This window comes from Centroberyx gerrardi, chromosome 16, assembly GCF_048128805.1.
Source record: "Centroberyx gerrardi isolate f3 chromosome 16, fCenGer3.hap1.cur.20231027, whole genome shotgun sequence".
Lineage (NCBI taxonomy): Eukaryota > Metazoa > Chordata > Actinopteri > Beryciformes > Berycidae > Centroberyx > Centroberyx gerrardi.
Window position 1 is genome coordinate 9768734 of NC_136012.1, and position 24708 is coordinate 9793441.

The 24708-nt window shown below is 45.1% G+C and overlaps 1 protein-coding gene across 1 annotated transcript; it reads left to right on the forward strand.

Annotated features, from left to right (window-relative positions):
• Positions 1-259: 259 nt before the first annotated feature.
• On the forward strand, positions 260-24708 carry jakmip1 (janus kinase and microtubule interacting protein 1). The gene is made up of 22 exons (XM_071916545.2): positions 260-693; positions 8430-8750; positions 10168-10500; positions 10959-11120; positions 12088-12300; positions 13211-13324; positions 13552-13698; positions 14013-14180; positions 15264-15323; positions 17015-17143; positions 17385-17513; positions 17780-17863; positions 18931-18993; positions 19456-19554; positions 20594-20695; positions 20810-20863; positions 20984-21049; positions 21324-21392; positions 21727-21804; positions 22814-23023; positions 24367-24432; positions 24658-24708. Exons 2-22 carry the CDS (start codon positions 8595-8597, stop codon positions 24706-24708), a joined length of 2553 nt encoding a protein of 850 aa, XP_071772646.1. The 5' UTR covers positions 260-693; positions 8430-8594.

Sequence of the window (24708 nt, forward strand, 5' to 3'; positions counted from 1 at the left end):
GTGTGTGTGTGAGAGAGAGAGAGAAAGCAATTAGACCTGTAATGCAAGATCTCCCTCTCTATGTATGTATGTTGGAGGGGTGGGTTGGTGGTGGTGGTGGTGGGGGGGGGGTTATGGCGGTATCTGTACCACCGTACGCTCGGACGACGTACTACGTCCCTCCCGCACCGGCGTGTCCACGCATTTTCCACGCGCGGTGTCATTCTTGAACACGCAGTCAGGTGTCGCGCTTCTATCACGCTACCGGTGGCGACGCCCGGCTTTTCCCCACGTCGCACTGGCATCGAGACCGTTTTATTTATTTATTTTTGTCATGGGGCGGAATAGTGTGGATGAAATGTATAGAAGCGGGTGACGTCGTATGCTTGTGTGTGTGTGTGTGTGTGGGCGTGGGGGGAAATGTCAGCGTGCGCGAGAGGAGAAACCTGGAGCTGAATCCGGCTGGAGCTCCAGCCCGCAATTACTGGATATCAGTGTAGGAAATATAACTTTAGTCGCTGCGTTAACTGTTGGAAGGGCGGACTGTTTTATGCGTAAAGTTTTTAAATGGACCCTGGTTTAGCAGACAGCTCGGCATCTCGAAGTGCATGAGGTGTTCCTGCTCTCCTACCGAAGCCCAGCCTGGATGTGAAGCAAATTTGGCAGCAACGTTTCAACATCAGCCGACTCTTCACCACTGGACCTCCATTTGAAGTAAGTTAATGCGGTCAGTAAAGCAACTTCAGCCGGCCAATTTGTAAACTCTGACAGGCGGTTAGGCGCCGTGCTACACAGATGACACGTCCGACATCCGTGTTTTATCCGCTAACGGTGCTGTAACGACACAGAGTCGGGCGCCTGCCGAGTTGGGTTCATCATATATGGCCCACAGTATGTGCTACCTACAGCACACAGCCTCATATCAACCCGGCGAGCTGTCTGAATATCTGAATCTGCCGTGTTTCGGCTGCTAACAGCTGCACGGTGAGCCTGCATGACACCTCCAGCCTCTGGCCGACACAGATAGCCTGCCAAAGAGGAAGTATCACGATAATGTATGCGGCACGATAATAATGTTGCCTGGCACGAGTGATGCAATATTCAGCTAACTGTCCTCGTCCTCCTGTTATCTGAGCCGTTACCGAGGCTTATACCCAGCTATACCCCGGATAAGGGGAGGCCAGTGGCGGGATGTGAACCACACTCATCCGGTGGCACTGTGGTCGGACCGTACGGCTCCATAACAGCACGGTGAACACGGGAAATGACAGTTGCTGCTTGCCCGCAAATATCAACACACTTGGCATCCGCCTGAGCAGTGCAAGGGCATCCGAGCGCTGTGGTTGTGGGATGCTGCAGCGGCCCCACGCATATCGCCGTGGGGTGTGGTTGGCGAGCCGCGGACAGACAGGCAGAGCAGCAGTGTAAAAACCCCTCTCGCTACCCTTAATCTCCCATGCAGCCCCGGCCGATTTGACAGCTCATTAGAGAGCTAGTCGCCTCGCATTAGGCCACCCCCCCCACCATCCCCCCTCTCCTATCTCCAGCATATCCCTTTACCAGCCCCATCCTCCTCCTCTTCCTCCGCCATGGATGCACTCTGGCCGTCCGCTGTTTACCGCCGGGCTCTCTTGCCTGTCATAACAGCTCTGGCAGGCGCTCCGGAGGCTCGTAAATCTCCCCCGGTGGACAGCCAACATGTGTTGCACACTCACTTCTGCCTGATCAGCCTGCCGAGGGCATACTGGAAAAAAAAAAAAAAAGGATGATGCATGCTGTGGTGCTTGTTGTATGTGCTGAGTGTTAACTGCAGGCAAATGGATTTGGTTGAACTCTTAACTGCAGTGATCTTAAAATAAATGTCAGGATATTGTATACAGATATCACAACAAAACTATGAATCCCCATAGGAATAAGGAGATAAAAAATACCATAAAGTACAATAAGGTCACTATAAACATAGGCCTATCATTTCTCATTTTATTTCTGTGCTTCAAAGCCAAATGACCTCACCTGTATACCTCAGCTGAATGCTTAATGTTATTTACCCTGACCTCAACCTGTCAAACTGCCCTACAGTAGGCGTAACATCTACATGAATGCCGACAGTCACTGGGATTTCTGTTCCAGTCTCCGTTTCCCTCTCTCTTTCCTCACCCTCCTCGCCTTTCTTTCTCCTCCCCCCTTCCCTCTCTAACTTAATCTATCCCACTTATTCTTCATTCATAATCCTATCTCTCCCCTCCATACTCTTGCCTTCCTCAGCGAAAGGCTTTGAGTGACGGGCCGCTAGCAGGCTAATCCCAGTGGTCTAGCCTATATACCCACATGTGCATGCCTCTCTCTAGGCATCATCACACTCCTTTTAACTCTTTCCTCAAGACATGCAAGGCTAGTTCTTCTTGTATTCTTAATACAGAGAGTGAGAGACTGTGAGTAAATGTAGGCTATGTGTGTGTGTGTGTGTGTGTGTGTGTTTATGTTTGTTTCAGAGGCCTGCACAGCCAACCAGGACTGATGTGCTGTAGAAGGGCAGGGTTAATCACATTACTGGCTGCAGTATCATGTCTTTGTGAAGGGGGAGAGGTGGCTAATGCAGCTAACACACACACACACACACACACGCACACACACACACACACACTCAGATGCTCACATGCATGCAAACATACATACACACAGAAACCACAGTTGCACTCCAGCAATGATTGACCAAATTTTCCGAGGTAGAAATCTAAACCTACACCAGGAATGTAGCATTGACTATTCACTACATCATTTGGAAATGTTTCTCGAATTGAAGGGAACATTTTCACCAAACTGAATAGGTGGTGTGTGTGTGTGTGTGTGTGTGTGAGAGAGAGAGAGAGAGAGAGACTTTTTGTTTATTTGTTGGGGATGACTTCTCAGTGGGGTCAGCAAATTGTAGTCATTCTACTTTTGTCGACTATACCAGTTTTTAGGTCACATACTCCACTAGCGTTGCACTTGGCTGGGTTACTCAGCTCAATGGGATCTTTAGAGTGTCTTTGGAGTATCAGCTCTTGGACTTGTGTGTGTGTGTGTGTGTATGTGTAAGTAGTCTGGAGTGCGGCCAGACCAGTTCTGTCAGTCTACACTCTGCTGATTCTTCGCATCACTGACTTGGCTAGAAAGATAATGTAAATATGTGTGAGTGAGTGTGTCTGTGTGTATGGTATGTCCACGTGTAAGTGTATGAGGCTTTGTAATAAATGTACAGTATGCAGAGTGTCTGTCTGTCTTTCTCAGTCTGTCTGCACCCCCCGCCCCCCTGTTGATTTTTAACCCAGACAGAGAAGTAAGTAGTCTTTGTGTGAGCGCACATTTGCAGCTCTTTTATGTATTTATTGGGCATGTGTGCCGCACTGAAGTAACTTCTGGTTGATGTTAAACACTCAGTTTGTGTGTGTGTGTGTGTGTGTGTGTGTGTGTGTGTGTGTGTGTGTGTGGTCTCCTTAGCCTGAAGGAGGTCCATCTGTGTTTAGGTAATAAGCTCCTGACCATTGTAAAGACATCTGTCTACCTTCCACTTAAGCATTTTATCGTACTTCATTTATAACAAAGAATAATTTTGGACTAAAGGAATTAAGGAAATAGTTATCAGTTAAAGCGCATTATTTTGTTTCTCCTCATTACTGTGTATTGATGCTCCACCCCTGGCAATTTTAGTTACAAAAAATTGCATCTAAAACACTTTACACAGACTTAATTTTTCACCTGTCTCTTGATAATGCACTGAGGACAAGTTTATTGCATTAATGCAAATACTCATGTCGACACACTTGATAGTGTATGCAAAAATCTGGTAAGATAAAAATGGGCTGAAGTGGCGAACAGCATGGGTTTTTCCAAGCAGACACAAGAGACCATATGATGACATTAATTTATTTACATTTTTTCTGTTGTGTACTTTGTGTTATTAAGTTATGCTGCAAAGTCACAGAAAGACAAAGTGCATAAAGATTTCAACATGGATTGGCAACAGTCACTCCACTTAGCCCATCCCACAGCAATGCACAGGCATTATCTGACCTGGCAAGAGCAAACATTGAAATTTAAGGCTATGAAAAAGCAATGGCTTCATTACCAGCTAGTAAGCCACCATCTTTTTGCTCCGGGTCCCTTATGTCCAGTCGTCAAAATAGTCTCCTAATGTATGAAAAGGTTACTTTATGCACCTGTTTTAAGAATGTATTGGTTCTCTACCCTTTGCTTATTACAATAATCACACATTAGTGTCACATGCTGGATTTTAATCCTTCGACTAAAAGGCAAAACCAAGGAAAGCCTACCGACCGTAATGGACAGCTGTAACCCTATACTGCTCCGAGTGAAAAGGGATTTCCCGAAGCAGTTATGAAATCACCTATTTGTTTGTCTTGATGCTTTGTTCAGTCTGTTTTGAAAGGATCAAGTATGCAACGTCAGCAAAGGCTGGGCAGGTATTAGGCCAGGCCTCGATTATGTTGTGCATGAGTGTGTGAGCTAAACTTGTGTTGTTATGCTGTAGTATTGGTTTATGGGTGTGTTGCATGTTTTTGGGTACTTTTCCAGGGTGGCCCAAAAGTTTCTCAAGTGGGAATTAATTGTGAAACTCCCCAGCGGCTGCAAAATTTCATCATCTTTTTTTTTTTTTTTTTGCCGTAGTCACCGTCTAGTGATTTAGCTCCATTGTTTGATTAAGAAGATTGTCTCAGTGCCACATTCGCTGCATTTGAATCAGCCTCGAAGGTGCACTACTTTCTCTCGCTCTATTTCCCAATTCATAACTCTATGTAAAATATGACTTGTGAAACTATTTGATGAGTCATAGTGTATGAATTATTCAGTTAAGAATGTGGAAGAATATCATCTAAATCTGGGGGATAGCAAGGATGATATAAGGAGGGATGGTATTTTTGATCTGAGCTGTCAGTTTATGTCAGTGTGTGTGTCTAGAGTGTCTAGAGTGTCTATCAAAAGGTTTTGCTTGCACCCTGAGACCTCCCAGCAGAATATAAGCTGAAGTGTTTATACTTGGAGTGGATTAATTAATGTTAGCTCTATGACCTGCGCTGGCTTTTGTTTGCTTCTGTGAACGTTAAAGGTGCTTGTTAGCTTCTCAATGCCCCCATAAAACCTCCCAGTTTCCCCTAATAACATTCCTGGTTTTCCATGGACCATAAACTTCCAGAGTTGGCTCCTGGTTCCTGGCATGGGAACATGTGGCTCCAGGATGCTTTGTGTTTGATGTGTTGCCCTTTTAGTGAGTGTGTGTGTGTCTGTCTGTGCCTATGTATGTGTCTATATACAGTATGTGTCAGGCAAAAATTGAACTCTTTCAGGAATCTTCTCAGCATGTCAAATATGCGCTGTATGTTACGGATCAAGAGTCCTGCTCTGATACAAGCCTCGTCTGTCAGTAGAGGAGCCTGAATCCAAAATGTGTAGAGAGATATGTACAGAAACGAACATTTATTAGGCCACTCTTACTTTTCCAGTGATAAATGGTTTTATACTAAGCCCAGATGTTGGTAGGATGAGCGTCCACGCCTCCTCCCAGCCATCCATCATGCTCCTCAATCGCTTTGGCTTGGGTACACCTGGTTTCCGATATGAAACAGGCATGCATAAACATGCTGAGGGGTAGAGGGTGGGAAAAATGGACAGAATTCATTTTTTTTGTACTTGTAATTTCAGTTTACACATTTCAGCCCTCATGCTTGTGAGTCAAGTTCATTGACCTACACTGTGCGTGAATATGTGTTTTGTTGGTGTGAATCAGTGCTGACACCTTTTTGTGTTGGTGTGAATGGATGTCAGCTGCATCTGTCCCTAGTTGTGCTCTCTAGGACTTAGAGAATGTGTGCTTGTGTCTGTGCTTTCTCTGTGTGAATGATCTCTGTCTCTCTCTCTCTCTCTCTCTCGCTCTCTCTCTCTGTGAATGGGAGTGAGATCACCGATTGCCCCTGCTCTGTAACATCATCATGCCAGCTAGCAGGGGGGGTGGGGTGGGGTGGAGGGATGGAGAGAGGTTGGAGGTGGAGAGAATGTAGGCCAGAGTGGGGGGAGAGGGGTGGAGGTGGGTTTCTCTGGTTGAGGTCCGCATGTTTTCTCTCCTTTTCTCGTCCGCTGCTCTTTCTTCTTTTCTGCCTCTTTCTCTTTCATGATCCTCTGCCAGCCTTTATCTCTCTCTCTCTCTCTCTCTCTCTCTCTCTCTCTCTCTCTCTCTCTCTCTCTCTCTCTCTCTCTTTTCCTCTCCCACCCCCCATTTGCACCCAAGGTTTGAGTATGCTTGCTCTGTAAGACTCCATGTGGTATAGAGCTTCCTTGCCCCCCGGCATCAGTGCATTTCTGTCTCTCAGTCAACCTCGGCCCAGAGATGGCAGCCAGATAAAGGAATCATGCGTGTGTTTTTCAAATGAGGAGTGTGCATATGCGTGTGTTTTTCAAATGTGTAGCCTCCGTACGATGTGCGCGTGTGTACGTGTTTGCGCATGCATGTGTCTCAAATCCACCGTGAGGCTCTTTCCTCCTTCCCATCATCCTTTGCTGTGGGAGGAATGGACTTTTGAGAGCAAGGGTTGCCTTGGTAACTATTCCTGCCATCTGTGTGTATTGTACGAATGCCTGTGTGATGTGTGTGTGGGAAAAGATGGAGGCGCCTGCGGTCTTAATGCTTCATCTCCCTCATCGTTGCATTATTTATTTAATAGTCAGCAGAAAGACTGGAAGGTTACTGGGTTACAATTCATTCCAGGAAGAGATTAGAGGAGTCCACTTCCAGCTTGGTGAATGTCTCTCATGGCATCAACCTTGCCACAACAAAAACTATAAAAAAAAAATAGACTACTAACATCACCACAGCCTTGCTTCAGTGGAAAAGAGAGGGGTGGAGATTAAACTAATTATTAATTGAATTTCTTTAGTTTACTTTGAGTATTTGTCTCAGTTTGTGCGTTTGGGTTGGATGTTGCCCTTTTTAGGTGAATCTAATTGAGCAGGTGCATAGAAATGATGTCGTCTTTGGTTTTACACCATTTTTTATACCCAGTAAAATCATGCCAACAGCCGCTCTTTCCAGTATGTCTACAGAGGAAAAGGTGGAGCCGAACGCTGGGGGTATATTGCACTGATGGATGGAGCGGGAGAATCGAATGACAGTAATTTAGGCGGCTGCCATCTTTATGCACCTGGTGCATAGGGTCCATCGTGCCAGACAAAATCAATCCATCTCAGAGATGTAAATCCACTTAGGTTGGGAAGGGAGTAAAGACAAAGAGGAAGGGAATAGAGAAGACAGACAGATGGATGAACAGATAGAAATTAATGAATGAAACAAAAGAGTGTCTAAGAGCTTAAATAATTTTCTCGAGACTTCTCTGGGACTTGAACTGTACTGTTGGAAGTCCATTGGTGAAGAGTCATTGCTCAGGGCTTTCACAATTACTAGGGATGGGACGATATATCGAAATTCAATATATCGCAATACAAAAATGTGACAATGCATATTGTGGGGCAGAAAAATGAATCACGATATTAGCTAAATTTTATTCTGCTGTAGTAATCACAAATGAGACAGCTTGACCATCAGAATTTCACAAGCTCTCCCTCCAAATTATATTATTTACACTTTGTAATGACATTTTTAAATTGTTGTTTACATTCTAGCAAGCCAATGCCATCACTAGAAAGATTTGTGGCTCAGAGATAAACATAATTCTACACAGTCACACGTTCTTGTCATTGAACTTTTATTTATTACATCGTATCATGGTTTTATCGAATTGTGAACTCCATAACGCAAATCGAATCGTATCGTGAGATAAGCGTATCGTCCCATCCTTAACAAATACAGAAGTGACTATAATCTGATTAGGTTTACTCTGGAGGTCATAGTAAAACTTCATATCGTGAAGTGAACAGTAACGCTAGATCAGTGCTTCCAGAAGGTCCAGAACAGGAGAGGTAGGTGGGGGATCTCTGGGTGGAGGGATGTAGGGAATCACCAGCAGAGGAAAGGATGAATTTATGAGTCCACAGAAAGAGAGAAGTGTGGAAGGAGAAGATAGAGAGAGGCTGGAGACCCAAACTACTGTGACCAGACACATTTTCATGCACTGTGGAGCTTCTAAGCACAGCCCAGGGAGTGGAATGGGATTATGATAAATGACCAGTGAGCTGCCAGAGCTGGATCCATGTGTATGTGTGTGAGAGAGAGACAGAGGGCGAGAGAGGAGATTGTGTGAATGTTAGTCCCAAAAATAGGCTGTTTTCCCCAGGCTATGGTGCGTCATGTTGCTTTGGGCCCGGAGTATTGTGCAGAAGTGTTATGCTGAGTGTAGTTTGGTGTAACCCAGTTTTTAACACTGACTCACCCTTTTTCCATCCTTTCCCTTCTTGTTTCCTTTCTCTGTTTGTCTGTCTCTCTGTCTCTTTCTCTCTCATAGAACTCTCAGCACCCTCCAGCCATGATGTAGACTTGACGACGACGATGATGATGATGATGATGTGCGGGGTCAGCCGTGCAGGGAGGAAGAGCAGCGTCTGACTCTCTCCTCCGTTTCCCCAAACCCGCCACTCTATGTCCGTCCTGACTGGGCGGCCAGAGTGCTATGTCATCGACCACGCCCCCGTCGGCCCCACCCCTTAAGAAGGGAAGGAAGCCGGAGAAATCGGAGGCGATGGCCGACTCGGTGCAGGCTACCAACGAGGAGCTGAGGAGCAAGCTCATGGACGTCCAGATAGAGCTGCAGCAGGAGCGGGGCAAGGTGAGGAGGAGGAGAGAGGAGGGGGTGGAAATTGGGGAGATATTGATGATGATAGTTTTGGTAGAGAAGTAGTTCTATTTACTCAGACTAACAGTCGCAAAGATGAAATTGCTTACATAGGAACAGCTAATATGTCTATACATGCACACGTCCCCTCAGGTAGCAATGATAATAATAATAGCTTGAATAAGAAGTGTTGTTTTTGCATTAGAATTTGCTCCTCTATCCTTATTTTCCTAGTATTTTGAATCCTAGGGAACTGTTTGCCCTTTCCCGCATCCTTCATGGTTGTTCTTAGAGTACGGCACTAGCACTGCCAGGGTTAGTGGTTCAATTCCCACTGGGGCCACCATGCTAAAAATGTATGCACTTGTGGTATTGTAATACGCTTTGGATAAAAGCATCCACAAGATGGCATATGGAACAAGGGGTATAAGGATATCAAAAACACTTAATTTAACACTGGCACCTAGATGGCACTCAGCTATGCAGTTAACAAGATATGCCAGTTCCACATATCGGATTTTCACCAAAAGTTAATAATTCCGTCCATGCGAGATTTCGAGATGCACACATTTTCATGACTGGACTTGAAATGGGAGTTCTAGCCATTTTTAAGCATTTTAGATAATTAGCGCAACACCATGTGGCCAATCAGCTCTATATCTGTTCAGTGGCCATTAGAGCTGCCCTTCTACCACTGGACCAAGGTTTGTAAAAATTGGTAGGGTGGTTATCTCTAAACTGGAAAAGAGCTCTCCAGTGCCCCCATGTTGTTTGATTGGGACAATAATCGACGGTTTGCCTCTTCTTCTGTCTGCTGATAGACACACAAAGTTTGATAGTGTTATGTAAATCTGTTCAGAAGTTATCTTTTTATGAGAAGCCACACCCACCATCACACCCTCCTTTGGCCAATTGGTATGACAAGTTAATCAGTTCTTCCTTGTCCCATGACCAACCTTTCCACAAAGTTTTGTGCAAATGCATTCATAACTTTTTTAGATATCCTGCTAACAGACAAACAGGCAGACGGAATGGGACGAAAACATAACCCCCGCCCAACTCTGTTGGCGGAGGTAATTAGGGTTGGACAATTGGATGAATAGGTCAGATGGAAATTTCCCTGCCAATTTTTTGCTGATTTAAATGACCTTGGTCTTTGGTCATTTAAAATGTAGCTGAGTGTAACACACTCAAATGGGGAGGCACGTGCAGGGACAAAAAATATGCTCAAGTTGATTTGAAATTTATTCAAGCCTGCACACAAGGTAGCCTTAACGCTGTGCCACACATTGTCTGGGTGAATGAGTGAATACATCGGGGACCGGCGATATATGTGATGATGATTGGTTGACAGGAGGATGTATGTCATTGCCCAACCCTATATTGACAATACTCTCCGTCTCTCTCCCAGGTGTGTAAGCTTCGCGAGCGGCTCCAGGAGCAGCGGCAGGCTCGGGAGCTGGAGCAGCACAAGCACGCCGTTGCGCTCACCGACCTGCGTGCCAAACTCCACGAGGAGAAGCTGCGCGAGCTAGCGGGCGCCCGCGAGGGCCTGGCGCGGCAGCACGAAGTTGAGCTGGCCCGGGCCATCAAGATCCGGGATGGAGAGGTGCAGAGGCTCCAGGGGCTGGTGAACGCGCTGAGGGATGGGGCGGCCGACAAGCTCAAGAACGCCCTGCTGGGAGAGGCCCGGGAGGAGGCCAGGAGGGCCTTCGATGGGGAGAGGCTAAAGCTACAGCAGGAGGTGGGTTATTGTGTCTATATCAGTGACAACAAATCCTAATTGTAATCCATTTTGAATTTGGGCTGTAACATCATCAACAAAAGTCGAGGGGGTTGAACACTTTTTCAATGCACCGTATGTGGTTCTTGGATGAAGAGCTTCACATTTTTTTTTTTTCTGTAAAAAAAGTTGGCATCCTCACCCCACTCTCTGACTATGTGAGCACACACACACGTGTATGTGTGTGACTGTTGATGTGGGACTGTGCAAACCTTCGTAAAAAACAGGAAGCAGTATGGGAAAGCACTTGCTGCCAGGCTATTGTTTCACTGTCGCCTTTCCAGACAAATGGGGCATCTATCATTACCATTGTTTGATGGCATTCAACTTATGTTTACATCTGTGTGCACATGGGTCTCTTTGTTGTTTTTGTCATTGTCTGTGTGTGTGTGTGTGTGTGTGTGTGTGTGTTCTCTCAGGTCCAGGAGCAGAAGACAGCCAGGAAACAGGCTGAGGAGGCGCTGGCCAACGCGCTGCAAGCAGACAAGGCCAAAGCAGCCGACCTCCGCACAGCCTACCAGCAGCACCAGGATGAGGTGCATCGTATCAAGCGGGACTGTGAGAGAGACATCCGCAGACTGGTGAGACCACACGCCGCATGTTACCTAAAGACACTAAATATGAATGCAGTGTACAGCCATAGTTAAAGACAGCAATAATGGACAATTTTGAATGTCACCATGAGTTCCCAACACACTGACACCCATTGTCCTTCTTGCTGAAGCTCAGTTCCAGCTCAGGCTTTATCTCATTGACGTAGTGTGCGGGTTGGAGGCTAATTGCTGTACTGTCTGCCTTGGCCTGGCTTTTATCTCACTGTGTGCTTCAGCTTATCTGCAAAGATAAAGCACTACCATACCTACTGCAGTTACCCATTAACCACATTACATACAGCAAGGACACAATAAAAGGCATTATTGATATCAAGGGAATGTTTGAGGAAGGGGACTTCTATATATATATTTAACCAACTTGGAAGCTGACAGGTTATATGTATAAAACTTGGCTGATTGATAGAGAGTCAGGAATGCAGGAAATACCAGGAGAGAAACAACAAAAGAGGGGGGGAAGTGGAAATGGGGACAGTTGTAGAGGAAGTCGTGTTAACTCAGAGCAAGAACAAAGCTTCATGAATTAATTAGAGCCAGAGAACAATATTTGTCGCCAACATACTTTGTTAGTTCCTTATTCTGTTCCTGAGCTATAGAGCACAAAGCTTGTTAGGTTGACGGTGTAGACAGGGAAGGAATGAAAGTCAAATGTAATGGAAGGTAAAAGCTGTTTCACACCGCACACAAGCGCACATTTTTGTACATGTCGCACAGAAATGGAATTTACTTGATTTATTCTCTGACTATTCACACATTGACAGTAAAACTTTTGTGTGACAAAAAATGGATCAAGCTAATTTTTTGCAAAATTTCACAGAAGTCTAAACTAATTTAATGGGAAATATTGTGACTATACAGGATCTTACCATCTCTTTCCTTTTTACTCTTCCCACCATCTACCATCCACCACGCTATTCCACCCCCATTCTGTTTCCAGATGGATGAGTTGAAGGGGAAGGACCGGGTGGTGTGCGCCCTGGAGAGGGAGCTGGGGGCGCAGGCTGGCTACGCACAGAAGCTGCAGCTCCAGAAGGAAGCTCTGGACGAGCAGCTGGGCCATGTACGAGAGGCCGAGAGACACAACCACGGCAGCCCCAAGAGAGAGGTGGTGCCTGGGCTGGGGGACACTCCTGACCTGCTCAACAACCAGGTACACACACACACACACACATGTAAAAATGCACCAAAGCCAGATGCACATACACATACATGTCCATATGAATGCATGCACACATGTGCACATGCAAACACACAGACAGACACGCACTCATGGTGTACATGCATAAGAGCAAAGTACAGACAATGTGTGGAGCAGGATTCGGGTTTTCGAGTTTGTGCCGATATTTGTGCCGATATCTTTAAATTGCCAAAAAACTGCAACGATTCAGTGTTTCAGAATCTTTGTTTTGCCAGGGTTGAAAAGCCCCTGAAACAGAATTTACACCATTATGTGACACGAAACCTTTAAAACATTGAAAACCCTCTTTAAGGCAGGTTGACCCACCTCACCTATTCAATGGTAGGGGAAATATATTAGACTTTTGAATGACGAGTTAATTTACTTAGAGTTAATGATTGCAGATTGCAGAGTTTATTTACTTCAATAAGTAGGACTAGCTCTAGCCAAAATAAAGCCAAAATAATATTATTTTTTTTTTGTAAAATGGCCTATATCGGTCTAACCCTGGTGTGGAATGCCTTTTCAGATAGACATGCTGTGCACACATATACAAAATGACATGCATGCATAAATGTATGCATAGGTACAAAACACATTCACATTCATTCAACAATGTATCTGCAGGCATGCACACTTCCATTGAGACAGACATGCACATACATGCATACAAACATACATGCATACATGCATGCAAAGCGCGCACCCATGGCATGTACATTGCTTTGGCACGCAGGCGATCAATCACACTGCAAAACGCCAACTCATCCTCCATCTCATTACCTCCTCCCTCTCCTCCCATCCACCTCCACCGCCCGCCTGCATGTCCTCCCTTTCTCAGTTTTTGTCTTCCTCCTCCTCCCCTCTCCCCCCTGCCCCGCAGGAGGTGGAGGAGCGCGACATGAGGAGGTTCCAGCTGAAGATAGCGGAGCTCCACTCCGTCATCAGGAAGCTGGAGGACAGGAACGCACTGCTGGCCGACGAGAGGAACGAACTAGTGAGCAACACACACACATATGTGCATGCACGCAGGGGATGGAGACATGCACACAAATACACATACGTGGAGACACACATACATACACAAACTTGTATTGTTATACTTGCATTCTTTCGCTAAACCCTCTAACCTTGATCTTGCCAATCAGGCTAAAACTGGAAACCCCGTGTCACTAGAAGACAATGATTAAGATTACGATCTTCTGTTTTCCTTCCTCTGTCCAGTTGAAGCGGGTGCGAGAGGCGGAGAGCCAGATGAAGCCCTTGTTTGAGAAGAACAAGCGGCTGTCCAAGAAGAATGACGACCTCCTGCAGACGCTGCAGCGCATGGAGGAGAAACTCAAGAACCTGAGCCGAGAGAACGCAGAGATGGTGAGAGGCACCCGTGATGTTTTACCCTTACTCTGCTATTCCTGTCTCCTTTACTCTTGCTGTTAACTAAAGATAAATACAAAGTTTAAATAGTAGAATAAAGGAGTAGATGGTTTTTTTTTTTATCAATGGAGAAGTTCAGACAAGTTCAGCTGTACTGGATTTAATTTTTGATTTTTGTTGTCACTGAGAATGTGAACACTGGGAAAGCAAGACCTCCAGTGGCCATGTGAGGAAAAGCATGAGCAATAATTAAATACAACTGTTCTCAATACAAGCATCATGTGGTCTCCGTCTCTGTCTCCCTCCCTCAGAAGGAGAGGGCCTCCTCCTCGCGGCCCCAGTCGCAGCAGTCCCATCAGCCCCAGCTGAAGCGGCCGAGCTCGCTGACGGACCTAAGCCACGCCCACGAGGAGCAGGAAGTGGAGTTCCTCAAGCTGCAGGTTGCCGAGCAACGTGGCATCATCGACGAGCTCACGCAGGTCAGGATTCTACTCACCGACTTGTTAGCATGGTTTGGTGTGGATATGAATTAAATGTAGGTGTAATAATGCCACTGTAGTATAGTGAGTGTTGGTGTGGTGGGTGTGCGTATAGATGGGGGGACACCAACATTTACTAACCTTAATCCTAACACACACCCCCCCATTCAGTTCAATAGTACAAGGAGCATAAAGTATTCCGTAGTTGCCCTATATCAGAGAGAGTTTAGTACAGTGTAGTTGGTCGAATCTTCGAAAATGTCACTGTTTCTATTTCTGGATCCCCTATCAGTATTTCTTTCATGAGAGCTCAAACTGCTTTTGAAAATCATAGAGGACTCGCCTAAAAAAATGGCGGCATGGATGAAGACTTGTAAAAGTACTTGTCTCTAAATCCAAGTGGCTGCTCTCCACCTCGGCCCCACATCAAAAGCAGATTAAGGGAACAGATTGTACATTTTTCCCCGTTGACCATACATTTTCAGAGGGGATCAGTGGGCGTTCATGGAAAGAAATGGTCTGTAACTTGGCTAATGCAATGTGGAATATTATATTGGAGTAAAACCACAACTAATAGATTTGTTAAACAGAAGTTCCATGTCATGGTTGTTTTATTTTTCCAGACCTTCTCTCAGTCACCCACTCACCTTCACCTCTCTCTCTCTCTCTCTCTCTCTCTCCCCCTCTCTCCATCCTCCTCACCTCCTCTCCTCAGCTCCTCTCGTCCCAAACAGCTAATCAGTAGCTGCTAATTCTCTCATTATGTAGCGCTTCCGCCCACACACTCTGTCCTTCTGATTATATTGTTCACCGTCCAATGCCTAAGATTATCACTCCATCCAAATAATCAGTAGAATTTGGAATCTTCCTTAATTAGTCCATGCTCATATATTTAGACCTTTATCATGTTCTCATTTGAAGATGCAGTGGACAACATTAACACTTCCACATGTCACTCAATATTTTGATGATGGCTCATTTTCTGACTAAACAGTGCAACTCACAAAGTAGTATCTTAACCTTAACCTTCCCTGGTCATGCCAAGGAAGTCTGAGACGCTTATCTGCTGTATTTTCTCCTCAGGAACGTGATCGATTAGTGATCAGCAAAAAGAACAGGAGGAAACCTCTCAAACTATCTAAAGTAAGTGTGTGTGTGCACAGATAGACACTTCTGTTGTCATTTGTTGTAATCATCACTTTGTTTTGCCTGTTGTGCCTGTTCCACCTATGTCTTCTATAGTGTGTGTGTGTGTGTGTGTGTTAGTTAGTCCAGTGGTGTTGTCACTAAGCAACCACCACTATCTATGGTTGACTGATACCCAAGTTCTGTTTTATTGGGATTTGGATTGTGTGTGCATGTGTGTGCATGTGTGTCTAATTGGGCTCAGGAGACAATAATGACAGCATCCCTCACAGCTGAGAGCACCATACTGAGTCAGTACACACACACGCACACACGCACACACACACACACACACACCATTCCCACAGCTAGTGGAAAATGCTTTGTTCTGCCATGATTATTTCACTGTGTCTTTAGTATTACTGTAAGTTCAGCAATGCATTCATCACAACAGCAACTAGAAAGCTGTGTGCAGCAGTTGGCTTCTGCATGTATTTGTGGTTCCCTGTGTGTGAATAAGGAGGGAGAGAGGGAAGAGGATCTCTAATTAGAAGTGGCTCTTTTAGAGACAAGATAATTGCTGAGATAGGTGCGATTGGGCTGGGACACCAGGGGAGGTTGCAGAGTCTGTGATGTTGCTAGGAGAGGAGGAGTTTGTAGATGCGCGACACATTTTCTCCCACATCTCCTCCTGTTGGAAGCAGTCTGTCACTTTGGCAAGGTGGATGCAGGGTTGGGCACTCGCACCTGGAAATTTGTCTCTCTTTTGTTGGGAATTGAAAGCGCAAACTGATTACATGAACTGGGAGACGAGGAGCAGAACAGAGTCTTTCGTTTTCCTGAAGGAGTAGATTGGATGTTCCCTAGCTCTTCATTGTCTCGAGGCCTGCAGTACACAGTATAGACTGGCCGGTATCGATCCGAGCATGATAGATGTATTTTGGGAAGGTCCTATATAGCTCGGCGTTGGCGTTTTAGTCTAGTTCCAATATGACGGAGTACCTCCTCCTCATCCTCTACTTCTCCTCCTTTATCTGCCTGTGCGCTCTAGTCTGTCTCTACTTCTCTGGTTGCCAGGAGATGACTTATAAACACGATGGTAAGGACTGTGTGGGGTTGGAAAGACATTAATAGTAAGAAAGAAGTGAACGCACATATAGAAACTTGACCTAATATGACCTGGCTTACTTGACTCGATGTAAATGACAGGACTGAAAACGTATCCGCATGCCGGATTGATGCTTTGTTTTGTTGTTTTGGTCAGGTGTAATGGTGCCTGGTTTAGATCAGCTTTAGATGAAATGTTGGTGAATAAACTATTACTGTACAAAAGGAAGCATCAGTCCTGTGTCTGGATATCTTTTTGCATTTTTTTGGGAATGTAATCAGACATATGAAGTGTGTATAGGGGGGTACAGGGCTTTATTGGGTTGACAATGTAAACTCATAAATCTAAAATAATGTGTGATGTGATTTGGAAGGTTGAATTTTCGAACATGCAGATTGACTTTCTATAGAGAATTGGCAATAGGAGTTTGAAGCTGATGTTAATGGTGCCTGTTTTTGTGCAGTGTGGCAAGTGTGTGTTTGGGTGTGTCTGTGTGTTTCTTACATTGTTCTCATGTTTGTTAGTCACAAGTGCATAATCTCAGATGTGTTTCTGATGTTACAGCATCTCTCTTTTTTCCCCCCTCTCCTCCTCTCTGCAGAGGCATGTTGTGGAGACATATTTTGGATTTGATGAGGAGTCGGTCGACTCGGAGACCTCCTCTCTGACCTCCTATAACACTGACCTCACCGACCGCACCCCCGCCACTCCAGAGGAAGACTTGGAAGACGTAAGAAATTCCTCTATATCGTCTATATCGAAAGAAGCTGGACGTACAGCATGTGGTATAGTGTTATATATAGGTATAGGACAGAAATGAGACAGAACATTGAACATAATTTATAGTAAGTGAGATGAGAGCAGTTTTTGGTGGGGTGTGGGCTTACAAATAAATTAAGGTGAACAGTTGAAGTGCAGTTGGTGTTTTGGTGTGTGTGTGCGTTTCACCCCGCCTCTCTTCATCACCACAGAGTGTTTCCCGTGAGGAGTCAGAGCTGCGTTTCCGTCAGCTGACCAGGGAGTACCAGGCTCTCCAGCGGGCCTACGCCCTCCTGCAGGAGCAGACGGGTGGATCTCTGGATGCTGAGAGGGAGGCCAGGGTTTGTATGATCACTTTTAACCTCTCAGCTAACACAAAGTAACACAACACAACCCCGCAATAACAAAGCGATGCTTACTTGTGACCCATGCACCCTTTCCCTTAACCAAAGCATGAATATAACTTCCAAGTATAGTGAATAGTAGGATTCACGTTTTGCTAAAGTATACCTTTGTAGTTTTCTCTACAATACAATGCAATAACAATTAGAATCTCTCCCACCGTTGCCATGCCGATTCCCTGATTGGCTGATCTTGCCTCCCACAGACACGCGAGCAGCTGCAGGCCGAGCTGAGCAGCTGCCAGGCCAAGATCGCCGACCTGGAGAAGGCCCTGGCCGAGAGGGGGCAGGTAACAAAGACGAAGGGCGGGGACAGGAGGCCCCTGCTCCTGCTCTCACTGGCCCTCCTCCTTGTCTGTCTGGCCGCTCTGCTCCTGGCCTGGCGCTATGCCGACCGGGTCTGCCGCAGAATCCTGTGACGTCACCTCCCGCCTGTGTGATGTCACAGCTCTGCGCCTGCATGCTCCTCCTCCTCCCCCCCTCTCTCTTTCCCCGTTGTTGGTTCCTTTTTCTTTCTGGGCCCTTCAGTGCTGTCGACCTTGGAGAAGAGGCCGAACCAACTTTGATCCGTATCGATCATTTAATAAATAGATTGATACTTGCAAAAACTTTGATTCAATCATATCTGCCGTATTACAAATATGAAGATGCAAGTTTAAGTTGATTTGAGTTTATTTAAAACTTGGGAAAGTCATCATAAATCAGTCCTTTGACTGAGAACCAAACTGATTGAGTGATGTGCAATACCTTTTAGGCATTGGCTATTGTGTTAAGCTAAGTTGATGGAAAGAGATGCTGCTATGGGCCACTTTAGTTGTTACCTTTATTAAATATTATGAGAAACATTGGATATATTATTATACTGTGTAGTTCATATCTCTCTCCTTAGTTTTCCATTTTTCCTCAGTTTTTTGTCACTGCATGTTCACTGCCTGTTGCCTGTTCCACTGTGGCTTGATCCAGCACTGTCTGCAAGTGTTTTGTTGCACCGCTGTGATTCACCTCAGAATGCCTTCTGTTCTGCTGCCGTTGTGAACACTTGATGACTGTGAATGCAGCTTTTTCTCCTCTGTAATCTTGGGAGTGGACTTTCTTTCTCTGGATCAATAAACTTGTGTTACCGCCATTCTGTCCCTGTCTGTTTGTGTCTGCGTTTGCATGTGTCATGTGGCATGACGGTAGATGGTCACTGTTATGATTTGGGCAGTAGGCTCTGGGTTGATCGGTGGTGTTGCTGACAGTTGAACTCATTACACCCTGTTGTTAGGGGATCCTCTGTCTTGGTTCTTCTTCTCGTTATTTGATGTGTATCTATCAGTGTGTTTCTTGATGATGTTGTGTTTGGTTGTGATGGCAGGACTCCAAATGGGTGGAGGAGAAGCAGTACTTGCTCAGGACCAACCAGGAACTTCACGAGAAGGTAAATGGCATTTGACCATTCTCAATATCAGCATATCGCTTTATCGGGAGCATTGATATGGAGATCCTGCAGCCCCCCTGTACACTTAGTGTCATCTCTTCATTGATCTATGACCCTCTTCGTGGATAGAAGGCTAGCAAAATTACAGTACAGTCTTTGAGCAGATTCAAGGCTACTATGGAGATTGTTCAAATTGGCATTATGCTTAGCTAACTGAAAAACACTGAAATACTCTACAATTACAGTCATTATTCAGAATATTCCACTTGTTGCAAAACCCCCAAACCATCTAATTTGTGTCAGAAAGACCTCTAATTACATGTTGTCAGGCAATTCCGCAAAATTATTATTTTTGGCTTGCTCTGTATATCATTCATTATGCCTATTCAGTATGTTCTGCTGAGTCTCATGAGGGTGTATGTATGTGTGTGTGTGTGTGTGTGTGTGTGTGTGTGTGTGTAGATGTGTGTGTTGCAGCAGGCTGAGTCGCGGCTGCAGGCGGAGGTTCAGGACGCGCGGGACCAGAATGAGCTGCTGGAGTTCAGGGTGCTGGAGCTGGAAGTAAGAGAGTGTACCACCGTCAAACTGTCCCCAGGGGGCGACACCAACAGCCTCACCTCCAGACGCAAGACCTACATACAGTGACTGACCAGACAGACAGACAGACATAGACATACACTCCACTTCCACTGTATGCACCCGCGTCTCCTTGTTTTGCATGGCGACTGCCTGCACCCCCCTCTCACCGAACTGGAATATTTTTTAACGAAAGATGTACAAGAATGTTGTGTTGCGATGAATATAATTTTTAATGGAATAAAAAATGTATTTAAGTTCACCATCCAACCCCATCTTTGTTCATTTTGTCTCTCATCTTTGCATGCATGCCATAAGTTTTGTTGACATTTTCCCCAAGTGAATGTTTGAGGTCCATGCACCATGCAGGTCCAACAGTAAACTGTAATATAATCCTATACTGTAATAACAATCCTTTAGGGGCCCGGGCTGTTGAGACCTACTAGGATTGTTATTTATCTCTTCAGTATTTTTTTCCTTAACCTTTAGGTTTCCATATACATACAATATGTTTAAAGAAACTAGGCAACCTGACCGAATGGTAATTGCAACACACATCACTCATATGAGTTCATATTGCATCTACATGTATGTTTGTTGCTGTTCTATCTGAATAATACGGAGAGAACAGCAATCATAGAGAATGCCATCCATGTGAAATCACACATTCTCAGTCTTGAGTTTCAGCATGTGTTTTCAACCCCCTTCTCTGTTGCTTTGGTTTCCTTCTCCCATTTAAACCTATGGGTTTCCCCCTCCCTCATTTTGACAGATCCTGACCATGCTTTCAGTACAATGTAAGTACACTTCATCCCTCATTTACACCCTTCGCAATCCGTATATACTGTTATTCACAATCAGTATATGTGGATCACAATCAGTGTCTCACTGCTCACCACCACCAATGGTATAGACCATTAAATTTATTTAATAGGCAGGTAGAAACCTTGTCAGTTTGGTTGATGCGTTTTAGGTGTGTGTGTGTGTGTGTGTGGAGGATTAACATGGTGTATCCTCCTTGTAGGAGAGGGAGCGCAGATCTCCCGCCCTCAGTCTCCACATGTCTGCCTTCCCCGAGAACAGCAGCAGTGCCCTGCAGATCTACTGTCACCAGGAGGGGGTCAAGGTGACACACACACACACACATACACACACACACACACACAAAAAATTAAATTTGTGTGTATTAACATTCTCTTACACACTCAACCTGATATATCTGGTTTTGAACTCTGTGCAGGACGTAATAATTCCTGAGCTGATGAAGAAACTGGATATCCTGGGAGATAACGGGGTGAGTTCAAACACACTGATGCTGCTGGTGGATTATTACTATGAGCTCCACTGCCTTTAATAGCCCAGTCAGAGCTTCATCCTCTGTGTTAACACTACCTGCGTATGGTGTTTTCTGTAGAATCTACGTAATGAGGAGCAGGTAGCGGTGATCCAGGCGGGGACGGTGCTCTCTCTGTGTGAAAAGGTCAGTGGAAATCCCTCTCGGTCGTAACCTGGCTGCTGCATCTCTGCTGACACGCTGTGGACAAACGCCGCCATAGCACTGCTGGCTCCCACTGCAGCTGGTGCATTTGGTTCATTTCTGTTGAACCAATTTACTTGTGACCACAACACACAGATTCTAGTTTTGTTTCTAAATCTGGAAATTCTAACTCACTCATGCCACCTTTTAGCTTCTTTCACAAAACATTAATCCGCCACCTCTCCTCCTCCTCCTCTCTCCCCCTGTCCCTCTCCAGTGGTTGAAGCAGATAGACAACACAGAGGCCGCCCTCACCCAGAAGATGATTGACCTGGAAAAGGACAAGGTGAAAGGCAGATTTAGCATCAGAATACACAATCTTCAAGTGTTCTGATGTGCTGTGTGACTGGAAGCAGATGCAAAACGAACTTGTTCAGGGACAGTCCGTCGCCCAAATGGAGCGTCCCTGACTTTGATTTATTCCCAGAGCATGCATAGAGTTATAACTGTTTTACACACAAAGCAAGCTATTTATATGCTTGTTTTCCACTGCTCCACTTACGTCAAAAAGCCCACCCAGGCTGCTAAATTTAGCCCACCCTGTATTCCTCACTCTATACAGTGTACCTTCCTCTTGTGATACCATGTCCTGTGTTATATAATGTCATATCTTGTTGCAGAAGATGTTCAGTAAGCAGAAGGGCTTCCTGGAGGAGGAGCTGGACTATAGGAAGCAGGCCTTGGACCAGGCCTACATGGTACGGACCCTGGAGCAGTATGGTACAGCGGGGTTACACCTGTAACGCCTGTATCTTATAGACTAACAGCCAAAACACAGTCATTTTTGTTAATAACAACATTAATCACGGTTACTTACAAAGCAGAATGGTTCATGATACAGTGATTCAGGAATGCACAGGTGGAACGTTGTCATTCAAGCATGAAACATAAACATTTGGGACCCCATTAAACATCATAACTCCAATGTGCGCCATGAAGGTAAAATTTGTCATATTGTGTCGGGATACTGCATCTTTTACTAGTGAAGTCTAAATGCTCTGAACAATGCAAGCCACTGAATTGGCTGAGGTATTTGGCTGCTCGTTCACCGGCTGTTTTCTCTCAAACTGGAGAAAAAAGAAGATATAATGTATTTATGATCATCCTATATAGCTGTATTCAAGTGGACTGCTGAGTGAAGAGAAGAATTACAGACATCAGATTTGATAGGATTTGATATCAGATTAGTGAGCGATTTTATGAATTAACTTCCCTCCCCTCTCATCTTACTTTAAATCTGACTCAGGCTGTACCCAGATAGCAGAACTCAACACTTATATCACTCTCCATATGATTTTAACCATTTGATTTGGTCAGTTGTTTCGGTGTTGGTTTGTGTTTGTGGTCCCACTTTATATTGCGTTGGTTAAAGCTTAGTGTTTACATGGTAACTGCACAGGAGTACATGGTAGGAGAATGAGAATCAAAACACTGTCAGTGTTTTTATTAGTAGTTACCATGTAAGTGCCTAGCCCAAATAACCCCTAATATAAAGTGGGAACAGTGTTCTCCATATCTGCCATGGTCACAGTGGTGTGTGTGTGTGTGTGTGTGTGTGTGTGTGTTTGTGTGCATATGTGTGTCTGTTGGTGTGCGTGCATCCGTGTGTACTTGTGCATGCCTGCGTTTATATGCATGCGCATGTGCACGTCTACGTGTGTGTGTGCTTGTGTACCTGTGTGTGTGTGTATGTGGCTGGCTGTGCAGAGGATCGAGGAGCTGGAGGCCACGCTGTATAACGCTCTGCAGCAGGAGCAGCCGGCAGGCCGGGCGGTGGCCGAGTCGCTGACAGACAGGCAGAGGGAGGAGCTGAGGCCTGCCGTGGACAATCTGCGGCGTCAGATTCTCCGGCAGAGCCGGCAGTATGACAGTCAGATCTTACAGGAGCGCATGGAGCTCCTACAGCAGGCCCACCAGGTAAGGCTTAAAACAAACCCAGTCAGGTTACCGAGTCCTGCCCGTTCTCAATCCGATCCCCTGGTACCCGTCTGAAACCTCTCACCCCAACAAACCTCTGGTGCTAAGAAAAAGATGCAGTATCCCTCTCTGTCCTACCTGTAACTGTTTGGGGCAAGTGCATATGTGTAAATGGAAGAGTGAGAGAGAGACAGAATGGCACTGTGGCTCGGTGTGTGTGTGTGTGTTTGTATCATTATGGTCTGAGTATCCCTCCACTCCTCAGCCCTCACAGTAGTCTTGTACCCATGGCTTGAACAGTATATGCATTGACTACATCAACAACCATGAACTTCATTTGAATCTCTTATGCCTAACTTATAACTAACATGGTACTCCTAACCTCTAACCACAAGACATTGACAATGCATTATTAATCAACTACACATGAAATATACTAACTAATCAAATATGCATTTAGAGAAACTCAGTATATTGTGTACTTACCTGCCGTGTAGCCCAGAGATCTAGGGAATATCTAAGGAAAATCTCTCCAACATTCAGCATCTCCTCTCACTTCAAAGTCCAGTAAAACTGTTACCTATTCCCCTCAGTTGGTCTTTATTTACACACTTCCCCAGTCCCTTGGCTGAGTCAGTGGTCTAGTGATTAGGACCTAAGCTGCTTTGGGGTTTTTTATGAATGAGCTGCGTTCAGTGGAAGCACTCAGCATCAGTGTGGATAAATAGCTGTTTTGCAACACCACCAAAGATTCAATAAGATTCATTAGGAACAGATTTATTATAATGCAAAGGCTTCTATTTTAGCTTCACAATTTCATGCCTTGTCCTAGTGCATTTGCCAAAGGTTTGAGCCCCTTTTTTCTACGCTGAAAGGAACCTAGACGAGACACATTTTCTGTTGCCAAGAATACAATTTGGAGGGCTGTGTAAGCCAATGTGTTATCCCAGAGTCAGCGAATCAGCTGCTCAGGTTTAACATCTCAAAGATGGAGTCACCTCCACTGTTCATTGTTCTGCTCTCCAGTTGCCATGGCAGCTCATTCTTACTTGACGCTGAGCAACAGCTACCATGGAGACAGAGGGCATGATGGGAAGGAAGCAGGATTTGGGAGTACATTACGGAAGTAGCTGGCTTCACTGCCTTATTAACTGTTCAATAACCATTTCCCTTTTGACAAATAGGGAGGTTTATATGAGATTTGGCCAAATGGTTTTAAAGCTGTTGAATAGAGAATGAAGTTGCACATTCCATCCTGTATATGTACACTGTATGCATACTCTTTTACTTCTGTTTTCACACATTTGACCATCTAAACCATTCCTGTCTCGTTTGCCTTACAGAGAATTAGAGAGTTGGAGGACAGGATTGACATGCAAAAGAGACAAATAAAGGAAATAGAGGAAAAGGTACACATTGCATCTTTACCTGTTTCTTTCTGAGAATGCTTTCTGTCGTGGCTGGATAGAGGGAAGCATGCATATTGATGAGAGAGAGATTAGCTGGAGAGAACGTGAGGAAGTGTGTATCTGCTGATGCCCTGTGCTTTTGTGTTATAAGATCAACTTATTGACACTCTTTTTCTTCTTTCTCTTTTTTGACCTTGTTGATGAAACCCCTTGTGTTTTCTTTAGTTTTTGTTCCTCTTTTTGTTTTTCTCTTTAGCATTTATTCTTTGGCCTTAA

Bases quoted from the DNA above. Each gene is read 5' to 3' on its own strand.
- jakmip1 (XM_071916545.2), top strand. From the start codon at position 8,595: ATGTCATCGACCACGCCCCCGTCGGCCCCACCCCTTAAGAAGGGAAGG. The intron at 13,325-13,551 runs GTGAGCAACACA...TCCTCTGTCCAG, and splicing joins CCGACGAGAGGAACGAACTA to TTGAAGCGGGTGCGAGAGGC. The intron at 17,514-17,779 runs GTTTGTATGATC...TGCCTCCCACAG, and splicing joins ATGCTGAGAGGGAGGCCAGG to ACACGCGAGCAGCTGCAGGC.